The sequence below is a fragment of the Rhea americana genome, unplaced genomic scaffold (genome assembly GCF_003343005.1).
Source record: "Rhea americana isolate MKP2758 unplaced genomic scaffold, rheAme1 scaffold_31, whole genome shotgun sequence".
NCBI classification, from domain to species: domain Eukaryota; kingdom Metazoa; phylum Chordata; class Aves; order Rheiformes; family Rheidae; genus Rhea; species Rhea americana.
Genome location: NW_028186435.1, coordinates 1,731,530 through 1,756,701, shown reverse-complemented (window position 1 = coordinate 1,756,701; position 25,172 = coordinate 1,731,530). Strand labels below are relative to the sequence as shown.

The 25,172-nt window shown below is 41.5% G+C and overlaps 1 protein-coding gene across 1 annotated transcript; it reads right to left on the bottom strand.

Annotated features, from left to right (window-relative positions):
• Positions 1 to 1,363: 1,363 nt before the first annotated feature.
• KCNG2 (potassium voltage-gated channel modifier subfamily G member 2) lies at positions 1,364 to 25,172 on the bottom strand. The gene is made up of 2 exons (XM_085310100.1): positions 24,372 to 25,172; positions 1,364 to 2,810 (listed from the first exon to the last, which is right to left on the bottom strand). Exons 1-2 carry the CDS (start codon positions 25,125 to 25,127, stop codon positions 1,998 to 2,000), a joined length of 1,569 nt encoding a protein of 522 aa, XP_085166226.1. The 5' UTR covers positions 25,128 to 25,172; the 3' UTR covers positions 1,364 to 1,997.

Here is a 25,172-nt window from a genome sequence, read left to right as displayed (position 1 = left end):
CTTTCTCTTCCACAGTGCTGGGAGGCTGGGGAGGCACATGCTGCTCCCGGGTGCGTAAYGAGAACGTGTCCGGTCGGGGACCAYGGGACACGGCTCCAGRCCACCTGGTGCAGCTGCTCTTGCCTACGGCACCCTCTGTAAGGGCAGCAGTGTGTCCRCTTCTGCCATCATCGAGCTGTTAATTCGGGCAGGTGCTGCCTGCTGGGCCATGCTGTGGGGCTCACTGCTGCCACTGCACAGGGCCCGAGGAGGCCAGTGGCTGGCCCGCAGGAGCCAGCGGCCTTCCATTAGCAAGGAGTAAACCACCTCCCTCCCCCCCAAATCCCAAGCAGAGGTAACCATTTAGCAACAGAGCTTCCAGGTTTTATCAAAATGAAGTGTAACCTTTTATTTTTCCCTTGCGCTATTCCTATGAGGACTGGCTTAATACAGGAGTCTGCTAGTGTAGCGTCGGTGTTATAGCATATGCCAAAGGGAAAAAAAATAACCAGGAAAATCCCAAACCTTTGCTCACCCGCCTCCAAGGCATCCGCTTTTGTTGCGTTCCTGACAGCGGGAGGGTGAGAAGAGCCACGCTGCAGGGCGGCTCCCCCGGCTCGTCTAATACAAACTGCAGCGTAGGGAAATGAGGTGGGTGTGCGCTGGTACCTCCCTTCCCTGCATCTTATCCCACTTCTAGGAACACTTAAAGATAAACACAACACACACACCACTCTGCCTTAGACCAGCCACCCAGCTCTTCCACGGAGGAACACCGTGCGGTAGAGGGCTGGAGAGCTCACAGGGTTTKCATCGGTAAAAAAATCAAACATCTAACGCTACCCTACGATCCATTTTTCCCTTTACAATAACAGAAACATTTTGGTACAAGAACTAGGAGTGACGACCAGGCAATAACCCCAATCTTTAGACAACAGGATTATCTTTTTCTAAGTAGGAAAAAGAATGAAGATTATTCCCTAACGCAGGACACAGCTGCTAGGCTGCAGCTTGGGCCAGAGCCCACTGAAGGCTCTTCATGGACTTCGACGGGTTTGGACTGTTCCTGTTTGCATGGGGCTGCAGTCACTGCAACCACCAMCGCTGAGGAAGAATACGCAGAGCTCAGAGTCGCTGCTGTCCTAACGTCCCCCTCCCCATCTCAGGCTGTGTCTATTTGAGGTTTAGGCATCTGCTAAACATTTTTATAAATATATATATATTTATGTGAGAGATGGAAAGGATGAAAAGAAAGTGGAGAAATGTTGTGATTTGTAAAGATACTTGTTATATTCAACTGTGAACAAAGGGGGAAAAAAAAAAAAGCAAGTTAACATTCAGTACCACAGTTAGGAAGATTGTCTATATTTATTTTTGTCATGGGGCTAAGATACAAAGCTTACTGTGGTAAATATGCCTATTTGCTAAATAATTCATACTGAGCTAGTGCCTAAGTCAGAACTGCCCAGACTGGTGCCTGATCTATAAAAAAGATGAAACCAAGCCCCTACTGAAAAAGAACAGAATAGGGATATTTCTGCCCTTCTGCTGCACTCCTCCCTTCCACGGTGCCCCTTGACTTTGTCCGAGGTTTGTGTTCGTTGGCGGAGCTGCCAAGACAAATTCCCCSTGCCCCTCGTGTGGCACTGTAGACACCGAGCGGTGAGGAGGTGACATGCTCACTGTGCTGCCCACAAGCAGCACCAGCTCGACCACGCTGTGCTTCAAGTTATGTTCTCCTGGCTGGACGCTTTCAACAGCGGCTCCTTGCAGGTTGCCAAAAATAGTTGCTCAATAGAAAAGAAATGCCCTATGAATAGCGATGGAGCAGAGCTGCATGTGGTGGAGTGTCTAGGGACACTTTTCAGTGGGCCCTTATGATCAGGTTTGCTCATTAAGGGTAAACTCTTGTGTCTGCCCCTAACTTACACAGTTCAGGAGGCTCTTTTTGCAGAACTGAAAGCCCCTCTTGTCCACTGCTTCTTGTGCTGTCTTCTTAATTCTTCAGCTGTTYAGAGTCAACAGCTTCTCTTGGCTTCTTGGTTTACTGCTGATCGAACCTCCCCCGCAGCAGCATCTGRAGAGGATGAGATGCCGAGGCCCTGTGAGCTGTCACCATCAGGGAGTTTGGTACCCTCTTCTAGCAGGCGCATCTGCCTGCTGGCTGCTCGTTGCTGCTGCTCCTTTAGCTCACTGTAGGAACGGGAAAAGGTATGGAAGATGGAAGTGACTGGGAAAGCCATCAGCAAAATACCGCTCAAGATACTGCTCAGGGCTACCACCTGTCCCGGGATGCTACGAGGCACCATGTCCCCATAGCCGACAGTTGTCATGGAGATCACGGCCCACCAGTAACTGGTGGGGACACTTGTGAATTCTTGCTTGGCTCCCAGTTCACTTTCAGCCAAGTACACCAGAGGAGAGAAGAGGGCCATGGCCACGCACAGGAAGAGCAGGAGAAGCCCAAACTCCCTGGTGCASCGACGCACAGTGAGCCCAAGAGTCTGCAGCCCCAGCGAGTGCCGTGCCAGCCTCATCACATACAGGATGCGCAGAGCTCGCAGGAAGCGCAGCACCAGGCCCACTCGCTCCAAGTACTTGTTGCTGGCTCCGGCGGCAGGCTTGCTGCTGTTTTTGGTGGAGACCATGTCCACAATGAGAGAGATATAGAAAGGCAAGATGGCCAGGATGTCGATGATGTTGAGTGGGGTTTTCAGGAAAGCACATTTGTTCTCTGCCTGGATGGAGCGCAGGAGGAACTCAAATGAAAACCAAGCCACACACACTGTCTCCAGCACAAAGATGTCATAGCACTTCCGTGAACATTCACCCTGGGGAGAAGAGGAGCAGGAGAAACACAAAAGGAGGGAGAAAAAGATTTAGCCAGAGAATAAACCAAAGAAAAACAACATGGACATTCTCAAGGGGAAGTGCCAAAAGCATGTGAAATCAAGATGGACTGCTAGCCACAAAGTAAAGCCATCGCTACGAAGAGGAGTTGGAACAGACGACTGAACACTGGAGCAACCAGCTACGTCAGGCTATGGCCTGACAGGTTAATGACACCCAGGTGTATCTCAAGACGGCCAGGAATTTGGTGTGATGGTATCAGCCGCCACCCAGAGAGCCCRCTGCCTAACAGCCAAGGGCTCACTCCTCATTTCTAACTGAATCTTTAATACCCTTTAGAAAGGATTGCTACATGATTCACAGATTTTTAACAAACGTGTCTTTCCCCCTCCCTTCCTGACAAGTTGCTTATAAATGGTTCATAAACACTTAGAGCATTTTAAGTGCAGTGCTTGGGGTCATCTATAATCTGTTATTCACTGAGTACAGAACATTTTTTAAAAGATAGCCTGCATTTACGAACACACTAACACTATAATCAAAAGACTACATAAAGCACTGATAAACTTAGTTTTTTATGAAAGAAAAAGCACAGTGAGAATGGAGGGAGGGACAGGAGAGACAAGTATTTTTAATTATTTCACCTGTAGTAAGTAATTATCACAATACCTTCCCCAAACTTCCCAAGACAGAAAAGTGTTTTWAAAAAGTGCTTTTCCCTGTAAGTTCGCTTGGTGGAAAATCAACAGTCTCTGGCTCTTTAACTACAAGCCTTGTAAACAAGCTAGCCTTGGAGCATTTGAGCAGCAGTAAATAATAAGGCGATGACTGTTCTTTGACTGTTAATTCAACAGCAGAAATACGGTGGCAACTCTCTGCTCCATCACTGCTAGTGAYACCCGCTGAATAATAATCAGCCTCTCTAAATAAACAGATTTTGATGCAGACAATTATAGGGCTAGCACTGTTTTCTCTGTAAATATAATGCAAAAGTGTTAATGCTCTGGYGGCCGTGAGCGGAAGGCAAGCGTGCATTTACCTGGTGAACCGGCTCAACTCTGTGCAGTTTATGAAAACTCTTGTAACTGTGTAGGAGTCCGTCCCCAGTCGTGGGGTTTGTAACTCTCACCGAACGCAACAGGCATTAGGTATCTCCGACACATCTAGTTCTGCTCACCTGTMCTAAATTACAGCAATAAAATCTCATTAAAGAGTGGCAAGGCTGTGTAAAGCTGGTCCTCATCTCACCACCGGACAATCTGGCACATGTATAAACAGCTCTGCCCACACGCTCACCACCTGCACCTCACACTAGGCAGTGCTGAGGACATTTTTTTACTGTGAAGTGCCACATGGTAACTTTATCACTCTCTAGGTGTTTGTAGAYAATTTTCTCCCTGTTGTGAGAAAACAGCAAACTAGTTGATTGGATTTTTGCTCTGTTTATGGACTAGAATGGTCCCCAAAATGTGGGGAAGTGACTGGACACACGTTTCAAGGGCTGCTGCATTGCTGGCAGCACGAGCAGTATCATCACGTACATGTATATATATAAATACACACACACACACACACACACACACACACACACACACACAAACCCTTGTGTTACCTATCATGTTAACCAAGCTGCTGAGACACTCTTCCCCATTTCATGCTTAAGGAGAAATTGAGACAATGAATAAAGAGCTGTCATTAGGAAAAAAAAAAAGAAAACATAAAGAAGGGAGCTTCACAGCCTGTGTTAATGGTCCTTGTATTCAACACTATGAATAATTGTAGGGCCACGTATTTGTATATTTTTTTCCCCATGTTCAGCTGATATATGATCTATCTTTCACTGTTGCTCAAGGGGACAATGTTGAAATAGAGGCAGGGAAAAATTACTTGTCCCATTGAAATTGCTGCCAAGGCCTTAAGCATATTGCAAGGAGGGGAGGAGGAAAGGGAATCTTGTTCTAGTAGTGCAGTAACTCAGATGGCCTGTCTTTAACTTCCTATCTAATTTTGATAGGTGTGAACACCAGAAGGAGCTCAATTTATATCTGCTTCACTAAACTAATTTGGTCACAGATAAGTAGTTCTATCACAAATTTAACTGATGAGGCAAAATATATCGTTTTTAGGGGCTCCTCTCCTATCACATCATGACTAGAGAGTGAGGCTCTTCCATCAGATAAAGAACCACGACGTTTTCATAACACCACAGCACAAACCTGGCTCYTGGGGGGCTGGAGCTGAAGCTCCCAAAGTCAGTGGAAAGCCTCTGCTGCTAACTTCTTCTCACCTACCACCCAAGAAACCAGCCAGGAGGCTGCTGCTGCCCTAGAGCCCTGTGTGTGGGCACTTCACGTCAGGCTGGACCAGAGGGCAGTGGCTGCAGGTGATTTGCAGCTCCTGATATRAGCCTTGTCCATGGATCAAGCTGAGACTTGCTGAAGGCGGCTTGCAGGAGAATAACTATGAATAGAGCAAAGTAGCAGAAATGGCAAGGGTGGGGGGATCCAATGTGCTAGCTTCCTTTCTGTGAAAGGTACATCACTACCTAGAATATCACATATAGAGACTTAAATACAGCTTACCTTAAGAGACCTATCTGRCAGGAAGCTTCTTGATTCTGTCACATCTGGTGCAGGTAGCACGTATGTAATGTTCACTGTCATTTAACAGATTAAGGAACACTAGTGAAGCCCATGGAGAATATAGCCTTGGAATAGACTTACATAGATATTAAGGTGTTTGATAGTTAATTTGGCACCTAATTGCCCTGGTCCTCTCCATTTGGTGCAAAAGGGAAGTAAATTGCCCAAAGTCATTCTGTATGTGGGCCTTGGTGTGGGGGCAAATAGACCTGAAAAATTTTCTTCATTGATGGGCTATCAGTGGAGCTAATTTCCAGAGGATGCTGTTGGCCTGTCTGCATAGCAACAAGCTTATCCTACAGATTTACCAGCCTATAGCTTTCCTAGTTACGTTTCCAACCTTCCTGCAGACTTGCATCAAACATGCAGGCACAGGAAAAGTCCTGCAAGCTTCGTTTGGCTCAGCCAGAGTGGCTTTGCTGTAGCTGAAGGTTGAGGCACCCCACACTGCAGAGCGAAGCCTGCATCTCTGCACCGCTCTTTGCCGGCACCATAATAAAGACATGAAATGTGCTCCATCCAGGGCTGATGGTGCGCTCTGGCTTTTCTCCACTCTCCCCGCTTCCCACTGTTGACAGCTAACATTGTGAATGCTGAAATGCTTACTTCAGGAGAGTGGAGCGATAATGCTCTGTTACACAGAGTTCATTTTAATGGGCTGAAACGATCCCTTCTTTTAGCTAATGTGTAATTATCTTAGCAAAGTGCTAGTCTTCCTCAATATTGTTATTAACCTACTGCAATCTGAACAAGACAAGCTCTGTCCAAAGGCTGTTGAGAATAAGAGGGTCTGAAGAGGCTTGCAGAAAACAGACTTGTGTGTTGATTAACCAGCCAGAGGCCATTTTTTTCATTAATTGAATCTCCTTCTGTTCCCTGGACCATGCTTCAGTAGCATCTAGGTATTATCTATTATAATYCCAAAATGAAATCACAAACAGTAACAGCAAAAATGTGTTTTAAGCTCCTTGCACTTGGCTTCTCTTGGCTGCAGCTGCTTTTGTTTGAATGTTTTTTCCCCCTTGATTTGATATATTCAAAAAAACCTTTTTTCTTTCTACAACTTTTAGCTTTGTATTCTGGAGTTCAACTGGATGTTATAACTCTGCTTAGCTTTTTTTTTTTCCTTTCAAGAAAAAAAAACCTAAACATAAAAGCACACATACACACCAATGGGGGGGGGAAGCAACCAAGAATTAATCAGACATTGGAACAAAAGAAAAACAAGTGCAAATGGAATGGAATAGCATCCTGCCTAAAACAGATCTATATCAAATCTATATATTTTCCAAAATGATCAAGTTGCACCAGCTCATGGCCATAAACATGTACATTAACAAGTAGTTACTGATTTTCACTTTTCCTAAGCAGAATAGTTAGCTCTAATGCTAACTAACCAGATTTCTTAATCTTGTTGTCCAGTAAATTTGTATGATTACATGTTCACATCTGCACTGCCAACTAAAGATATATGAATATGCATCACTGAAAAGCTTCTTTTAGTTTTGATAAAAAAATTGAATTTTTTTTCAGAGGGTGCTGAATAAAAGATACGATGAATGGCAATCACAAAGGCACCCTCCACTTCACCTTTCTAATATTAAAAAGATTAATACTCTTTTTGCTTAATGTGTATATAACCATGTCATTAAATAAACAATGTCTTAAGCTTTTAATTACAAAAAGCAGTGGTATAATAACAACTATAAGGAGACTGCTGTTCTTTAGAATATGATGCATATATTTGTGTTGTGCATGTCTTTCTTTCAAATGGCTTGTGGATTTTTTTCTCCTGTGCAGAAATTACTTGCATATGGGAAAATAACTGAACTTATGCAGCATATTGGGGCCGTATACTAATGTCGACTCAGGACAGAGAAAAAGAAAAGACRGAAAGTTTCAGTGAGTGATCCTATACAGTCAAATTAAAGTGAGTGTCTTTTGTTAGGATTTATAGACATTTGCTGTCAAAAAGCCAACTGCAGTAACTTTCTTGTAGAGAAACATTTTCTTTGCCAAAGTAACTACTGAGAAAATTACGAAAAGAAAAGCTGGTGTCACTGAAGTTTAAATCTAACTGTATTCATTGCTCTATAACGTCAATCTAAAAATTGCAGGCATCTTTCAGAAATGCTTTGGTTTGCTTGCAGGGTCRCTTTCCCTGGTACTTTTCTGTACCTTGTTGCGTGACTTGTCTACCCTTACTTCGGCCTCTTTYGCCTCCTGAGAAGAAATTCTGATTGTTCTCTAGATTCTTGCAGGCTTTGGCACCATCTGCCCCCTCTGGTATTAGAGAATGTCAAAAAGCCAGATCACCTCTGACCACCACAAGTCCTGGGTCACTCTGCACGCATTTTTGTATGGTCAGCAGCTCCATAGCACTTTCAAGGAAGAAGCTGCAAAGCCTCAGTGCTGCCCACTTCACTCCTATAGAGATGGATTTCCCTCATACACTAGCATGGTCAAACTTACAGGTTAAAAATATTTTWAAAAAATGAGAGTCATTCTATAACAGAATTCTTACATAAGCTTTAAAATCATGCATTTTTAAAAAAGGTATTTTGGCTCTCTTTCGCTTGCCTTTTGCTGACTTGAGCCTTTCTGGTCRTGTTTTTCAAGTGTTCCCCTGTGTACATGTGAAAAAATCCAGCATTTGAAATTCTAATATAACCAAAGTCTCAGCACCTGACAGCAGTGTCATGAAACAGCTAAAGTTTCTGAAGCCATTACAGAAGGTCTACTCATGGCCCGACCAGCGAGCGAGACAGCGTAGCCCAACGCTTAGGGTGTTCTTCCTGGGTCTGGGGGGCATAGCTGAGCTGTTTGTTCCACTGAACCTCCATATGGAGATTTAGAGGACAGACCCCCCTGACTTTGGACTAGGCAACAGCCTAACGGTTACAGCACCTGCTTGGCTTGTGAGAGAACCAAGTTTCTGCCCTGAAGGAACCAGTGTGGAAACCTGTCCCTAGGCCTGCCCTAACCTGAGGGAATGCCTGGAGCACCRGGCTTCTGGCGGAACGGGTTAAGCTCTCTCTCGTCCCAACTTTCACTGTGACAGGAAGAAACCTTTCCTGAGAAAAATTCAAGCAAATGGCAATATTCCCAGAAATAAAACCTCCCTGCTACACACAAATAAACCCCTAAATTTTGCTCACACTGCCATTTTCTGATGAAAAGCAATTTTCTGATGAGAATGTCTAGCCAATTTTCACAGGAAGGGTGAGTGCATGGCTCTTGCTATGTGACCTGTTGCTGGAGTGCTGCCCTCAGGCTCAGGTTGCGCTCTTGGTGGTACCAGCTAGAGTCAGTCTGAAACTTGGAGTCAGCCTGCTCTGAATAGTTCTTGTGCTCCTGAGCAAAGATGATTCAGCTACTGCATAGCTTGTCCTCAAAGCACTCTGTCTGTGAATTCAAAGTAATGGTTTCTGCTTGTAAAGTCACCAAGGGGATATGTAAGAGCCCTCTGGTTCCTGCTGTACGTGCTTTGATCTGCAGCTAGGCTAGTTTGTGCTTCATCTTCAGTCTAACTGCCAGAGAAGCCAGAGCTCTGCCTTCACCGGGGAGGGCTGTTGCTGACAGCTGGCAGTTGTGTTACCAGCACCAGAGAGCTCTTGTACAATTGTTCTCGGGGTGGCATGTTTCTTTTTGCGTGGAGGAAACAGGCAGGAGCTATACCTATTTCAGACATATCGCTGGACTTCCTTTGATCCCAATACAACACAGCCCCAAACCACCATTTTTCAACACATTTCAGTCTGTCACTTTTATTCTGCAAAGTGAAGCCATAAACAAACACGGAACAAACCAGAACAAGGGACTTGCTGAAAGACTACAGCAGCTGCTAGCAGGTAGCTTTTCAGGGTGTGCAGAATCCACAGCCAGAGTCTAATTAGCCTGTAAAATTACTTGCCATGCTATTTAGCTTCAGTCATGCAGTCAAAGAGTTACTGAGGTACAGCTACCTGCATGTGCCTTTCATTTATGTTTCGAAGTGCTCTTACACACAACTACAAAGCCAGATGGGTATGTTAACAGCTCAGAAAAGGGTCTGGGAATAAATTAGAGGGAAGAAAGTATCATGCGTGTGACAAGTTTATCCCTGTATTGTGATAGTCTACGGGAGACCGAGAGAGTACTGATGATCCTGGAGGCTGCACTGGTCGGAKAACTCAAGCAGTTGCGCTTCTTATAATTGGGAGCAGCCCGCTCCTTTGGGCCAACTCAGCCTGAAAAYGCACACCCAGAATTAGATACTGCAGGTGGGATGTAGGTTTCTATGCCATAAATGTTGAGCCTTGAGGCCTGTTTAACCACTACTTTTCCTTGCAAATCTCTCTTAATAGCTGCATGCTGACTGCACAGTTTGGGCGTATACATCCGGACTGCAGAGAAAGACAGAGACACAGAGGATTCAACCAGCTATCAGGGATGTGTTTGACCAGCTGTAGGGATCCTAAGGCTRTCCTCCATTTCCCTGCCTCCTTCACTTATTCTGCCTGCCATATAGCATATATATTCTTCACAGTTCATTGGCCTGCTTCTTTTTGCCCCATGATGCTGCCACTCCCAGTAGAGTTGCTGGGAAGAATGGAAAACGGTTAAATAGTACTACACGTGCCACAGAAGCCCTCTCATAACTACCTTCTCCTCCGCCAGCTTTCCTCACACCTGCACCCCCTATTACCACCCATTTCTCCAAAAGCAACAATATTGGTTAACAGCAAAAGTARCATTATCTGACTGTGCTTTACAGAAAGCAACCAAAAACTGAAAAGTGCAAGCAGCAACAAACATATAAAGAATAAAACAAACCAAAAATACGCGCAAAACAGACATAATTGCAGGAACACATCCACTCCYTTGTTCTTAAGATGCCTATCAGGAACAAAAGGACGTGCGTGTGTTTGGGGCGGGGGATATGTAAAACATTTAACATTTTAAAACTCCTCAGACTCTGTGACTGCAGCTGGGCGCAACTCAAGGGAACAGCATGTGCTTCAGCAGCCAGCTGCTAACATCTCCCAGCCTGATTATATGACACACTAAGGGAGAGGGGCTTTACTACAGCTTAAGGAGAAATGATATACTGTGGGTAAATTTTCTTAGAGGACATTTCTTAAGATTCTACTGCATTCTTACTGCTTAGGGACCTCCTAACTGGGCTAGTATTCCCTTCACTTACTATTTCTTAGTTCTCTAGTGCTTGTAGCCTATTTCACCATAGTGAGTATAAACAGCTTCTCAGGAGCTTCAGTTTTCAGCCTTGAAACAAGCCACGACATCAGTTCATTAAGTTCTTGGCTAGTAGGTACACACGTGCACGCRCATACACACAAAACAACCGACACTTGTATTTGGAGTCTGCTGTCTGCTAGATCCCAATATGCAAGCAAAGGACTTGATTTGTTCAAGAACCCCTCATGTTCAAGAAGGACGATTCAAACCAGAACAAGTGGGAAGAATAAATCTAAGGTTACTTGGCTGATTAGTAGAATGGAAAATCTATCTTAAAAGAGACAATTAAATGCATTTGGCTTGTTCAGCATAATGAGGGCAGAGAAGAGATACGATTGCTGTCTGTAAACAYGTCAAGGAGATAAAGAGAAGCACTCTTTAATGGCATAGTCAAATATTCTCATTCAAGTCTCTCTCCAGACCTGCTGAAAGCACTGCTATCTCCAACTACTCGTTGGATGTTTCCAGTCCCCAGCTCAACCCACAAAATGGGACATACGATTACTCCTTAAYACTCTTCAGTGCAAAGTCAAACAGGAAAGCTCAGACTACCCTCATTGGCTCTTTATGCTACTTTTTGTTCAGGAGTGGCTGAGAAGCTGCTGCACAGATAACACCAGCTAAGTTACAGGAGTCAGATGGCAAGACAGGATTAGGGAGGAAAGGGATGTAACACTTTTTGCACCAGCTGTTTGCAAAGAGACCACATGACTAATCTAAGGGACAATCTTGTCAGGAGAAGAAATAGCTATGCACTAGCTTTTTGGAAGCTACACATCAGAAGACAAATAAGGTTCCAAAATAGCCCTCTTGTAGGAACAGGAAAGACCAGAGACCTTTTAAGATGAAGCTTCTCAGTTTCTGAAAATGACTGTGTAATGTGGTCACCCATGACAGCAGGGGACTGCACTCACTGACCTCGGAGGCCCCCTCCAAATCCTACATTTCTGTAACTTTCAGTTAGCAAACGAAATTATGGCATGGGCTCAAGATGCTGGAGTTAGGCCTCAGGGAATCTGAGATCCCTTCCCAGCTTGTCCAAAATTTTCTTCTATGTATGTAAGATATTCATAAGCAGGCTATTAGTGATATTTAGAAACGTACAATCTACACGTACATACAAGAACAGGTTTACTGTCCTGTGTTAGAACAACTCCTACAAGTGAAAATACTGATTAGCTGTATTAGAGGTCTACTCAAGAAGCTTCGACCACTTCACCGTCTCTCAGTGCCATCTGGACATTGTTTACGGACAAAGAATTATGTAAGACAGGGACCCATGAGAAYAAGATGTTATATTTGAAACTCATGAACTTGCATGGCATTTGAGGTGGAATTTCAAAGGCCACAGCCCATATGGCTTTCTTTTTAACATCATTGCTCTTCAGTAGACCCCTGTATGTGGGAAGCACCCAAGGGTGACACATGCTCCAGGAGGGTATCTGGCTCCCACATAACCTGTCACAAACGGACCATGTAGGACCTGCACATCCTGACCTCCAGCGGCTGCTCAGGGCAAAGGACTTGTTTATCCATGTCACTGCTACCGTTAGCAATAGTAATACAGAAAAAAAAGATGATTTAAATGAGCAGTGGTATCCTCCAAATAGCTTCACTTTAGAAGCATTGACATTCTTCATGTTTCTGAATAAAAATTATCCTGTAATTTTCTATTTCCAGAGTGTTTTTTGGGGGCTGGTCCATTTTTTCACTAAAATTGAAAGTTAAAAATAATGAATAATTAAACACTAGAAGTTTCTTTGCTGTCATCCCCTCCCCTCAGTTTCACGTGAACTATAAATCTTCCTTCTCAGTCCATTCTCTTTTCTAGCTTTAAGGCATCAGGGCCCCTGAGGCTTGCAAAATACTACATATACATATATATATATATATATATATATATATGCATGTATTGTAAATCCATCCTATGTAAACCTAAATGCTTGGTCCTGAGCTTTTATGTGAAGAAGCTCAGTTACCTTGCAAATTAGTTCATCTCCTGATGTACAGAGAATACTAGCTTGTAATTTCTATTCTACAGAGCCAATATGCAGTGCTTTGAAAACAAGACAGACTCATCCCTGCAACCCTGCTTCAATAAACTTATGCAATGACCCTTGGCACACCTGATTCTCCTAAGCTTGGCAAGACTTGAAAATAAAGATSGGGGCTATCTCCCATAAGTGGTAGCATAAATTAAAACACAGCAGAACCAGAGCACGGCTGAGTCCTCGCCTAGGGCACTTACATGCAGTTTGAACCACGTCCACATGACACGTGTAACCCCAACACTTATACCCAAAAGCAACAGCCCAAGAGACACACAGCTGTCTCACAGAGCAGTGGGCTTCTGAACTCTTCAGGGAAATAGTTCCTCCTCTCTTAGGATGCTCCTGCTATAATTAAACCTCTCCAACACTGGAGAAAAGTGATGCTCTAGTATCTAGCTATGCTCATAGATATACAGGGTCTAGAATTGTGAGCTGCATAAATCCAGCATACTCTTTTTTTTCCCTTCTTCTTTTAAAGCTTGGCCTACACACTAAATAAAACCCTTCACTCTTGTTTTCACTCTCAATTGTACATATTTTATGACTTATTAGCTGGATTAAAAAAAATCTTATTCTATACAGTATTTTAAAGCTTTTTTCCCCTGTTATATCTCCAGTTTTCCCCTTGTTCTGTAGGTTTTTATCCTCCTTCTGCCTCCCACTCATTGCTGTTTCTATTTTACTGACCCACATATTAGTTTCGATGGTTTCTGCAACCCTGTAATCTGCTGCAAATTTTAGGAGCATCTTTTCTTTCTCCTTGGAGGAAAGAAGAACAGAGGCGAGCTTATGTTTTTCCTCTTATATTTTTTCCAACCTTTTTYCCCCCCTCTCTTTCCYTTTATCCTATTATCTGAAAGCAAGTGAAGTATTTGCCTATGTTGCCTCTGGATAGATTTGCTCTCCTGCTGGTGGCTCAGAAGCAGCTGGCAATCTGCTACTGCACTGTCACTGCACTAAAATGCTGTGAAGTTGTATTCCTGCATCTGTGAAGTGGATAAATCTCTGCAAGATAGCTCTGACCACTGCAAATCCTGCAGTCTCCCAAATTCCCTGGGACTGCTCAAGGCAACAGCATTTTCTGTGACACCAACCAGTATATACGGGCATGACTTCCCTTAGGTTTAGCCAACGCTTTTACTGTGTACAAACCCCACTAGCTGTGGAATGGGAGAAAATATCCACAGCTTCTGCCTGCAGAAACTCTGCACATAGACCTTTCAGGAGCTGGAATTTCTGCTCTGTTGTTGTCTCCATGCAGGGCACCATGTGCCAAGTTTCAAACAAAGCTCRGGATGTATTGGATGACTGGGACCTTTACACTATTTTCTAAATTTCCCATCAGTTTCCAGGCTCAGAAGGAAAGTGTGTGCGTGTGTGGGAATGTGAAGGTATGGTGGCCCTGTCAGTGCCATGAAGTCTGGCATTTATCATGGTTAACACTCTAGTGCAGCTGCGCTGTCCTACTCATGAATGACCCTACCAGTTTGAGTGAAACAGCAGCTAAGCACTGGAGCTAAACCCTGACTGTAATATGGCCTGTCCCCTTGTAACCGCCCTCCCCCCCCCCCCCCCCCGGTTCTCATCCCCTGCAAATACAGCCAGTGCTGGACAAGGCTCTCTGGTCAGCCTACTGCATTCACAGGGCCAGATGCACCCCGTGCCCCTTCTTTTCAGACAGCTTCCAAGCTTCTGAGGTTTTTTTCTGGCTGTCCTTGCCTTTAATCACAACTATAAATCATCACTGCTCATTTCATCTTATGGATGACTTCAAGTCTGAATACAAGTGGGCCAAAAAAAAAAAAAAAAAAAAAAAGCCTGGGTTTACACTGTCCTTACTGGAAACTCCTGCTCATCAGGGCAGCTTGCCTAAACGAGAGCTTCACAAACAGGATGGACAATGGCTCGCAGGCTTGTAAGGCCAGATACGGCTGTTGAACTAATCCCCTGCAGAGCAGATGATTTCTCCAAGTGTCTCCTGAATCACATCCATGGTTTCAGGTGAGCTAGAACAGTGCTTAGAAAGACAGACAACATGTACTTGAAAACTACATGAGAAGTACTCAAGTATCTCTAGGTAAACTGTTTACAGTGTTAATTACCCACACTCTAAAATATATCATACTTAGAGTATGAGATGTCTAGCTTCAGGTTCCACTGTTGTCCATGCACATTTTCTTATACTGCCATTTGCTGAATTAAAAATAATTTTAGTATCTCTTTATAAAGCAGGTTTTCCAGGTTTTGAATCATTCTTTTAACTTTTTTTCCAGCTTTCCTGTTTTAAGGATACCAGATCTGAGCATAGAATCTCAAGTCTTATGTTTCCTCTCTTCCMTGTCATGTCAAAATGGGAAATCATATACAGTAGATTGTTCACCAGGATCTCTAAATCTTTTCCAAGTCCTCACTTTCCAAAGGAGTCTTTTATCCTGGGTGCACTCTCTATACTTACAGACTACACTCTGCACCGATGAACTTGCAGCTATGAACTTGCTGCTCTGTTCAAATCAGTTCAGCCTACTGTGCCAGATACTTCTAAGTACCTGACTAGTGTGTCATTTTGGTGCTATCTGTAAATGTCATTTGAATTACTTTGTATTTTCTCCCAGAATACCAGCAAAGAAGCTAAGTAGCTCTGGACCAAAACAAGACACTTGCATGTGCCTTTCTGCATACACTGCTACTGGATCATAGTTTCTCATGTTGTATTCTTCTACTGCAAACCTACCAGAAAGCTTCAAAGTACTTAATATGGTAGGTAAGTTTCTGAAAAATGCAATTTTTATTAAATGAGGATGTTGGGCCGCACGAATTCAAATGTATCACAGAAATATAAGTGCTTACATCAAAAGTTGTTTTTCTCAGGCAACGTGAAAATCTTACAAAAATTATATTAAGTCTGACTAATAAGTGATTTTCTGCATAGACTACAGTGAAATATGCTGTTATCTGCACAAATGTGGCTGATTGCACTCAATTCCATGTTTTTTCACAACTCCTTTCTTTGTTAAACAGCTCTTGAAAAACTTCCTTTTTTTCAAACTGTTTTTCTTTCCATTTATATTCCACTTTTCTCTCTTAATTTGCGTTGAATTTAAATATCTTCATGGCTACTAAAAGAAGTCCACAATTTCAAATACTTCAGTCACCACATTTTAAGCAAAGAAAATGTAAGTATTTATAACATTGAATGACTTAATGCTATTTTTTTAAGTAAGTAAGTAAGTGCTGCACACACATCAATCAACTCATTACCTCAGCCCAACTATATGAGGTCTGGCCAAACATAGGTCTAGTTGCTTTCTCTCATTCCAAACCTCCAAATTTTTAGCAATATATCCTGGAGCTCTAAGGTGAAATTTCCAGATGATATTTTTATTCCAAATAAAGGACAGATTTTCCTCYTTCAAAACACTAGGACAGTACTGAACAAGCTCACACAGCACAAGCTGTCTTGTGAGAGGCAGTGCAGCAGCCTGTTGAGTAAAGATTCTATGCTGTGCCCTCAGGATATTAAAAGCAAGCTAATACTGAGGAGTTGTATTAATTTTACAAACATGACTGGAGACCAAGAAAATATTCTCATGAGATGTCTTCAGAGACTCCCTAGATGGTTTACCTGAAGGTTAAGAGAATAAATAAAATAGGTAGGTACAGATACTTACAATAGTGGAACCAGAGAAATATGAAAAGAGACCAAACACGGAGCATGTTTGGCTAGATGAGCCACATTACAGCAAATGTGAACCAGTTAACAACAGGACAAAGTTACYAATGCTTTTATGGAAGATTCTTAGCTGTTTAACTATTTATCATTAATGTCATATTGCAGCACATTTATACAATATTTAAAAGAAGACCTGAGCCTGCTATTTCTTCATGAGAAGATATACTGGAGACTGAAAGTCCAGTTTACTAGCACAGCATAAAGTTATTAACAAGTCAATAGAAATTTTATCTTACCTAATTCTTGCCTCATCCCCAAGCTCACAGTGCATAGAAATTCTCTCTCCATCCTCTGACTTGCAACCTTGACACTACATAAGAGTCTCAGCTGGTTCCCCAAATTTATATTGTAACCTACTGTCTTCAAAATTTTCCACGACAACTCCTTGTCCCATGAAGAAGGCTTATCTTCTTCAGGAAAAGTAACTCAAGACACTACACTGAGATCCAAAGTTAAGAAAAGCCATGGCATTAGCAGCTCAGGCAGTAACTTTGCTGTGATGGGGAATTTCAAGCAGAGGATCTGCAGACTCACTATGTGCCTTTGTGCCGCCTCCACAAAAAAGCTAAGGGCAACTCTTAACGAAAGAAAACATGATGTTCCTCCCAATTCCTTTGATGCAATAGAAATAGACTTTTCTTACTGGGACCACATATCCCTTATCTTCTCCTGCAGGAGCTGCCATATAGAAGAACTTGATATAGCTCCTAAAGTTTAAATAGCTTGAATCGAGTAACAAGTTTGAATTTCTTTTTCAGGGGAGGGAAGATTTCAGAGGATAAAATGTAGTTTATTTTTGATTTTTTTTCCAAGAGGACAGCAGTGCTGTGTGCAATGCTGAGGACCCATAGCATCAAATGTGTCTCCCTGGACTGCAAATGCAGTAATCCTGAACTCAGTAAACCAAACTGATACTGAGAAATGTTCTAACATTAACAGCTGGATTTGGATAACCAGTCATGAAAACATTTAGACTGACATCCACAAAAGGAAAGATTARCACACACATTTCTTACACATTAAGGACTGTATCATTCAGATGATTCACAGGCAAGCATAGTTCCCAGTAAAATGATCAAAGGACGTGATCACAGCTTCTTGAGATTTGCAAAGAACATTTTGCTATTAGTGCTATATTTGCAAATTCCATGGGAGTCAGATAAAAGATGTTCACAACTCAAAAACTACACAACTCAGCATGTAAGGTTTAGATTGTGCAGTGCAAAAGTTCTTGGCTCTTTGGTTTTAAAGCTGTGTGTGACCCACAGGACACGAATGTCACTTCTATCTTTCAAACCTCATCACTTTCAACTGCTTTCAGACAAACCCAAGCTGTCTGCAAGGCAACAAGCACAGCATATTTCTCTGACCATCAGACAGGAGCTGTGAGACCACAGGATGATGCCTCAGACTTGCACTGYGCAACTCCGCAATTGTTGCTCTTCAGTTTGAGATTGCCTGGACAGCATACAGGGCACCACTGCATTTTGTACGAATGACGATGGTCTGCTCGCAGCTTGACATATGAGAAAGGTGCACAATGGATCTGAATAGGAGCACATATGCAATTTTTATTTCTCTTATGATAAAGGTCATAGATACTCTGTTTAAGACACTCTGTCCAAAAGCATTCACAATTTAAGCATGGGGCTACACAAAACAGGTGATCAAACTATGAGACAGAAGGAACATAAAAACAGCAAAACAAACTTTTGCTTATCTCTGACGACTAAAGCTCTGGCAAAGGATGCTCCAGTGAGTTCTAAGTTTCTAATTTGGAGTTTATGCTAACATTTTTATGCAAGCACTGCCTGAGCAGAAAATCTACCTTGAAATTTATGAAGAAAAAATAACACACACTTATAGTTGAAATACAGCTCTGCAGTGCTGTGAGGRCTATGTCCCTTAAGTAAGGGCATGTGAATGTGAAAGTGAACGTGAATCCTATGAGTCCACAAGACCTTCATTGTCTACAATGAAGTGCTATAGGAACGGTGGGCAACAACTAGTAATCGTCATTTAGTCTTTCCCTGGTCACTAGCCAGAGCAAATGTAAAATGCAGATCAGCAATGTAGGTTACAACAAGTCCATCAATCAGTCAGTTCAGATGTCGTAACTGGTGCTGTTGTTACAGCTCATTGTTTTTGCATTCAAATAGCAGAATTATGAGAATGGTTCAAAACTGAATTTCTCAAATAATCCACAGGGAATTTAGTTAGTCCAATTCCTTAAGATACCTCTTTAAAAAGTCAACCTCGGTGCCTAGATATTATAAATAGATCTCCATAATTCAAGCAAGGAGATTTTTAAAGTATGTATTTTGCATTGGCTGTGTTATAACTTCTAGAATAGATTAGTCCACAAAGAAAAGAAAAACGAGCTACTTTTATTTAAGATTTCCATTCATGGAAAGAGATTGTATAAGCATCACATAAAGATGTGGCTCTAAGTTAAAAGTGTGAGGATCTCAGCATCATATAAGAAAAAACAGCTGAATAATCACAAAAAAGAGAAAACGCTAGAACAACAGCTCCTCAGTAATGGAAAGCTTCATTCAAGAGTCTCAAGAAGAAACCCATCTTTGGATAGAAAGCATCAACAGTAATTGTTTTTTACTCTCTACATTCTTTTTAATGAAATAAGTACAAGTTTAAAYCTAAAAATGACAGTTTTTCCCACCTAAAAGTACCTCAAACCTCAAGACTTTTGAGACAATAAGGTATCATTCGTTCAATGGATGTTTGACATTGCTGACACTCTGGGGCCCCGCCTACCTATGTCTCTTCCTTATTTAGCTGCCTATTTAGATTAAAAACCTAAACAAATCCATAGCAATAGCCATTACACAAAATTTTCCTAGCTTTGTCAGAAATTGTTTATTGTGTACCTTTGTGGCATGAAAGTTTTCGGCACAAGATTGTTTAAAACTCACCTTCACAATTTATCTATTCCCCATCCTCCCCAATATGAAAGCTGAAGCCCAGTGTGTAAATTAAGATTAGAATGTTAAATAGTTTTAGGCTTCTTTATGAGCTATATTATTATCTTTATTATTTATTACTCTCTTTGTTGTAACATTTTTTCAGTTGAGGTTAGTGAATTGTAATTTCCTATCAGAGTATCTTTAATTAGCCTAGCTTTTTCCAATACATTAGAAAATATAACGAAGAAGGGAGTACCATCCGATTTTCTCTTGTTTTTACATTATGCTACTACACGATTGAGTTCAGTGGGACTCAGGTCTATAAAGGCTTTTGTGAATCAGGACAAAATGTGTGATGGAAATCTCTGAGTTCACTACTTTTTTTTGTGGTGATGAAGATATTCTAACGAAAGAAAGCAGCTTTCCTCTTTAGATAGAAACGATCTTACTGTTTTCACCACAAAGAAAAGAAAGAGTCTAGCAGGATGGCCATCGGGCCTTTGACTGACTTTCTSAGTGTCTTTTGGTTGCTTAGCTCTTACTCTACTCTTACTCTGCTAGCTTAAGGCTTTTGCTGTAATGTATTCCCAATTGGTTTATTAGCCACTTGCTTTGAGCCACTCTATGCCTGCCATTTCTTTAGTAGGTTGAGAAGCCCACTTAAAGACACCATAGGCCTAAAATGGATACTCTATGCTTCTGGCTCTCTTTACATCTTGGAGATCATTTTTCATGGTCCTGAAAGAACTCAGTACCCTGAGAGTTCTTGCTATGGTTTTGTCTCAGAAGTATTTTGTATTAAGAGGGATGTTTTACCCCATTTTATTTAGAACTTCTATAGAAATAYCCCAGTCTGAAAATCTTGTCTTAGGAGGGGATTTTTCCCCATTGTATTTGGATCTTGTTTAGAAATTTGCCCAGCTGAAAATTTTGAGATTTAAAATTATGACCTTGTTACCATTAATAAAATCACCAGATTCTCTTTGTAGATTTGTTTTCTTTATACATTTGAAGTGTCACTTTCCAGAAAATTTCAGAAACAGTTATTATATACATTATTGAATTGATGGGTTTTATTTGACTTAATCAGTAAAAAAAGCTAAAYGGGAAAAATCTGACAAGATGAAACAGATGTCCAAGTTGGATAAGTAAAAAGTAGCTTAGGAGCCAGTTCTGCCAGTTTTATTGATAACTATGCAGCATCTGAAATCCATGATACTATTTGCAAAAAAAAGTAACACTCAAGCTGAATCAGGGTAACCATTAATGAGAAAAAGATGGCTATGGTAGTAGGAATGCAATGCTTCCCACTCCTCTGTAAAATCACTTAGTGGCTGTCATCTAGAATATCTGGAGCAGCTAACTAAGTTAACAAAATCTATGTTTGACTTTTTTGTGTATTTAAGAGACAGGAACTCAGTCCATGAAATAAATCTTCAAAATAATTGCTCATCCACTTGATAATTGCTTTTGACTTTTAGGGTTTCAGTCTTACATCTGTGTGAGGTCACTTACACCTCTCTAGGACATCCATGGGTGTAATAGCTGGTCCATTCTGATGATATTGAAGGATCAGCAATGAAAAACTGCTCTCTAGCACTCCCCATCCCCCCCTTATTAGCTCCTCTCTCTTTCCCTGCAGCAATAGCAGGACAGAGAGGTGGCATAAAAAGCTTTTATTCTCCAGAGAACATCAACTCAGGGAAAAGACCACTGCTTGTTAAACAGAGTATCTACCACGATAGCTCTGACACAGAAACCTAACAATAATAATTCCAGTCAGACAGTTTGGAAAATGTATACACTAAATACTGTGTGTTCCTGAAATAATATTTACTATTTGTTTGTTCCTTAGCCAGAAGGGCTGCAGATACATTTTCTGTTTGTTAGGAGACTGTAAAACCAGACCAAAGAGCTATTTCTGGGCACGAATTTTAAACTAGGTGCTAGGGATACAGCTCAAGGTGATTAACATGACTTTGAATTCACATGAACTCTTGTCTTCCCACTCCTATTATTTGATGAGCTCCATTGACATGCTGAGCCATGTACAGATGACATGAAGGAGTTTACAGTYTAGCTCTCAGATCCTACAAGCAACTCCATGTGGCAGATGCCAAAATCTTCACCAGCCTCACTGAAATCAAGAAGGTTCTGCATGGGCATTTACATGCCYTTTTGCAGGACTAAAATCAGCCATCGTGCATGACTCCTGGAGTGACTACTGACTACTCAAATAGAGAAAGAAGTGTTGATTTGTATCGATTCAACAGCAGGCAAGGAATACTGGGGAAGAAATAAGCTATGGAAGAAGTGATCTTTCACCTGTCCCCTGTGCCAGAGTACTACCTTTGTCTCAAACAAAATAATAATTTCCCTTGTGCCCACAGTCCTCCTCTGTGCAAAGGGCAGAACAAGGTCATCTGCAGAAACTCTGTGCTTTTTTAATTTAAGGGCACAGGAAAACATCARATCATTTATTCTGATTTTCATCATATCACAAGCACTTCACCTTTTTACCTCTTACTGAAACCAGTAACTTTTATTTTTGATTGAAGCAGAATGTGTTTAGCTAAATACAACCTTCCAGAAATCTTGAATGCAGTCTTGAACTGAAAACATCAAAAAACAGAGAATCCTTCCTTGTCTCTTCATTATCTGCCCTAATAATTAATCATCGTGGTATTAAATATTGGTAACTAGTTTCCCGTATGAATTTATCAGGATTCAGCTTTTCAGTAACCATACACCTTTTCTCCACTTAAGTTAAAAAACTTCCTCTCTTCTCCATAAAAAATACTTATTTGCCTAATCAACTCACCCCTACAAACTGTCTTTTGATATGCTAAATGAACAAAAATATTCAACTGTCTTATTGTACTACATTTTCTCCAGGTCTCAATTTTTTTTTGCAGCCTCTCCAGCTTTTATAAACAGCATTTAAAAATGTGAACATAAGAACTAACTGCAGAATTCTAGTGTCAATCTCACCAATGCCACAAATAGGCACGAAAGCATCTTCCAGCTTCTAAACACTACTCCTCAGCTTAAATATTCAAGGACCACATTAAGTCTTTTGTCTAAATGCTGCAATAGGAACTTACATATGGTTGCTTGTCCCCTAAATCTTTTTTAGAATCCCATTTTTGGAAACTAGACTGTCCATTTTTGTAAGAACAACCCTGCATTCATTTGTGTTTATTATACAATTTTGCACTCGACTGTGTGAAAATGTGCTCTTTAAATGCCCTGCTTACCAAATAGTTCAGGGTTCTCTAACACGCTTGCTCCACTTTTATTATTACCCTACTCCACCCCACAAATAAAAGGGGTCTAACTGCTAAATGATTATTCTGAAAGCAATTGTCAGCTGTCACCTAAACCAGGAACATCTAAACACTAATCACATTCAGTTTTCAACAGTAAAGTTTCCCGTGTGCTTAAAATTCCAGTATACTGGAAGGAACACTGTGGATTAATTTGAATGAAAAGATACAAGTTTTAAAAACAATCATTTTGTTTTATCATAACAAAATAGCTTTAACTAGTACCTAGTTTTGCTACTATCCTCAAATTTAACATGGTAAAAAGCTTTGAAAATTAAGCCCTTATAATAAGGCAATTATTAAACAACATCACAGACGTTTTATCTTTTTCTTTTAGCTTGAACAGTTACCCTTCAGTGAGTCTGATTCCAAATTAAACAACCCAGTTGAATATCTAACCAGAAGTACCCACAAACACCCTGTGAATAACTTCCAAGTGAAGGGTGAGATTAACTGCTCCTGAAATACTTAGTAAAATGCTGCATGGGACTCTCTGGAATTTTTGGACTCATTTATCATCAGTATGATTTTTACTTTCAACACTGCAAAATACTGAATGTCTCCTGTCAGTAAATGAACTCTGTTTTTTCCATTACCAGCAGTGAGAGATGAGCCATTTGGCACTTGGAAAATGAGGCACAAGAGGAGTCTGCTTTATGGTGAACTCAGCATAGAACTGAGAGGCAGAACATAACTAGATAAAATATTTGCTTAGTAGGTGAAGTTCACAATTAGGTTTAATGACCGTGCAGCTGGAAAAAAAAGCCTAAACATAAAAGTGTCTAGCTTCAGTTTGAAGCAATCTAAAGAGACCACAAAACCTTTCCTAAAAACCTTTTTAAAAACCTTTTCCTCACCTCAACCCCACAATGTTGCATTTCAGCATACATTTAATGAAAATGTAAAGGTCCTTCTCTATCAGTTTTCAGGCAAATTCTCACCGACTCACATGCAACTAATTCTAGGATTCTATATCACTTGTATAAATAAAGGAGTAACCCCTTAGGAAATTTGTTGAAATATAGAATAAACAAAATATCCATACACTTCATTTTCATGTTCATGAACCGTTCACAGCTTAGACTCCACAGCTTAGAGACACAGCTTAGTACCAAGCATGTCTGAACGTTGAGATAGACATATGCTCTTTTCCTGCTCTTCAACCGCTGTCTCAACTTCCATGCCCTTTATCTCACCTATGACAGCAGAATATTTTTAGATGCGTTTCTTATAGTGAGGTACCGAAAGTTCATTAAAAGCAGCTTGTTGAAGTACTGTTAGGAAAATCTTATCTTTCATCTCTTAACTTTTCTCCAAACTTATCTTCAAAACATTGATCTTCAGGCAAGAGTGATTTTTTTATAGCCACAACAGCTATTTGTCATCAGGTTAGTGATGACAGAAAACAAACCTGTCTGGTGAAGCTGCCTGCTGGTGTGAACTGACAAAACAGAGTTTGGCCCAATCTTTCCTCAGTAGTAAGTCACACAATGCTTCTCTGTTCTACTCCAGCCTGCCCTCCACATCATGAACACCGAATACAATACCTGCATGATTGCTGGAGTGACTTTGCCCTTCATGTTCCCTGAGGAAGTAACAATGCAAAACACTTYGAGAAAAGCTGCACTCACCCGATCTTCTTCTTCTCTGACATCTGGCATGGTGCTGATACAGAGGCTGACTGCAGTGATGGCAACAAAAGAGATTGAAATACAAGCAAAGAGCTTTCCTGGGATCCCTGAGTGGGGGTTCTCCACCATATCCCTGAGCTTTCTCATGCACAAACTCAATCGGCTATTGTCCTGGAAGGCACATTGCGTAGTTTCACTAAATACCATCTCCCCTTCATACAATCTGGCCTCAGCTGCCTCCTCCTCTTTCTGTCGCAATCTCTTTTTACAGCACCTCTCCAAGTGCTCCTCTTCTATCCCCCAGTACACAAGCTCCTCCTGAAAAGAAAGAGCACACATCTCCCTGAGAAGCCTCAGCTTCCCAGCTGTCAGGAAAGTCATGATTGTCCTGAAGGCACTAGGATTACGGTCAAAAAAGTATTCATTGCAGTTAACATCATAATCATCGCAGATGTTCATGATCTCATCATAATTGTTGCAGGATTTTAGCTTCCCAAGCCTGGTCAAAGGGCAGTTCTCCAAGGTGGTCCATGGAATTTTGTATTTAATACCACCTACGTTGATGATGACAAATCTGGTCCGGTCTTCTAGACGGGCTAAGCAGCACAAGTCTTCTCCTGGGTGCAGAAGTTTAGCCTTTTTGTAGAAGAATCCTTTCTTTGTTTGCACTTCATAGAGATTTTCCAAGTTATTGAAGGAGTAGGAGCTGAACTCAGGATCTGCATTCCCAGTGAGCAATGCCATTTTTTGACACATCTGTTGAGTTCATAGGGAAGTCATGTTTACTCGCACAAATGCATA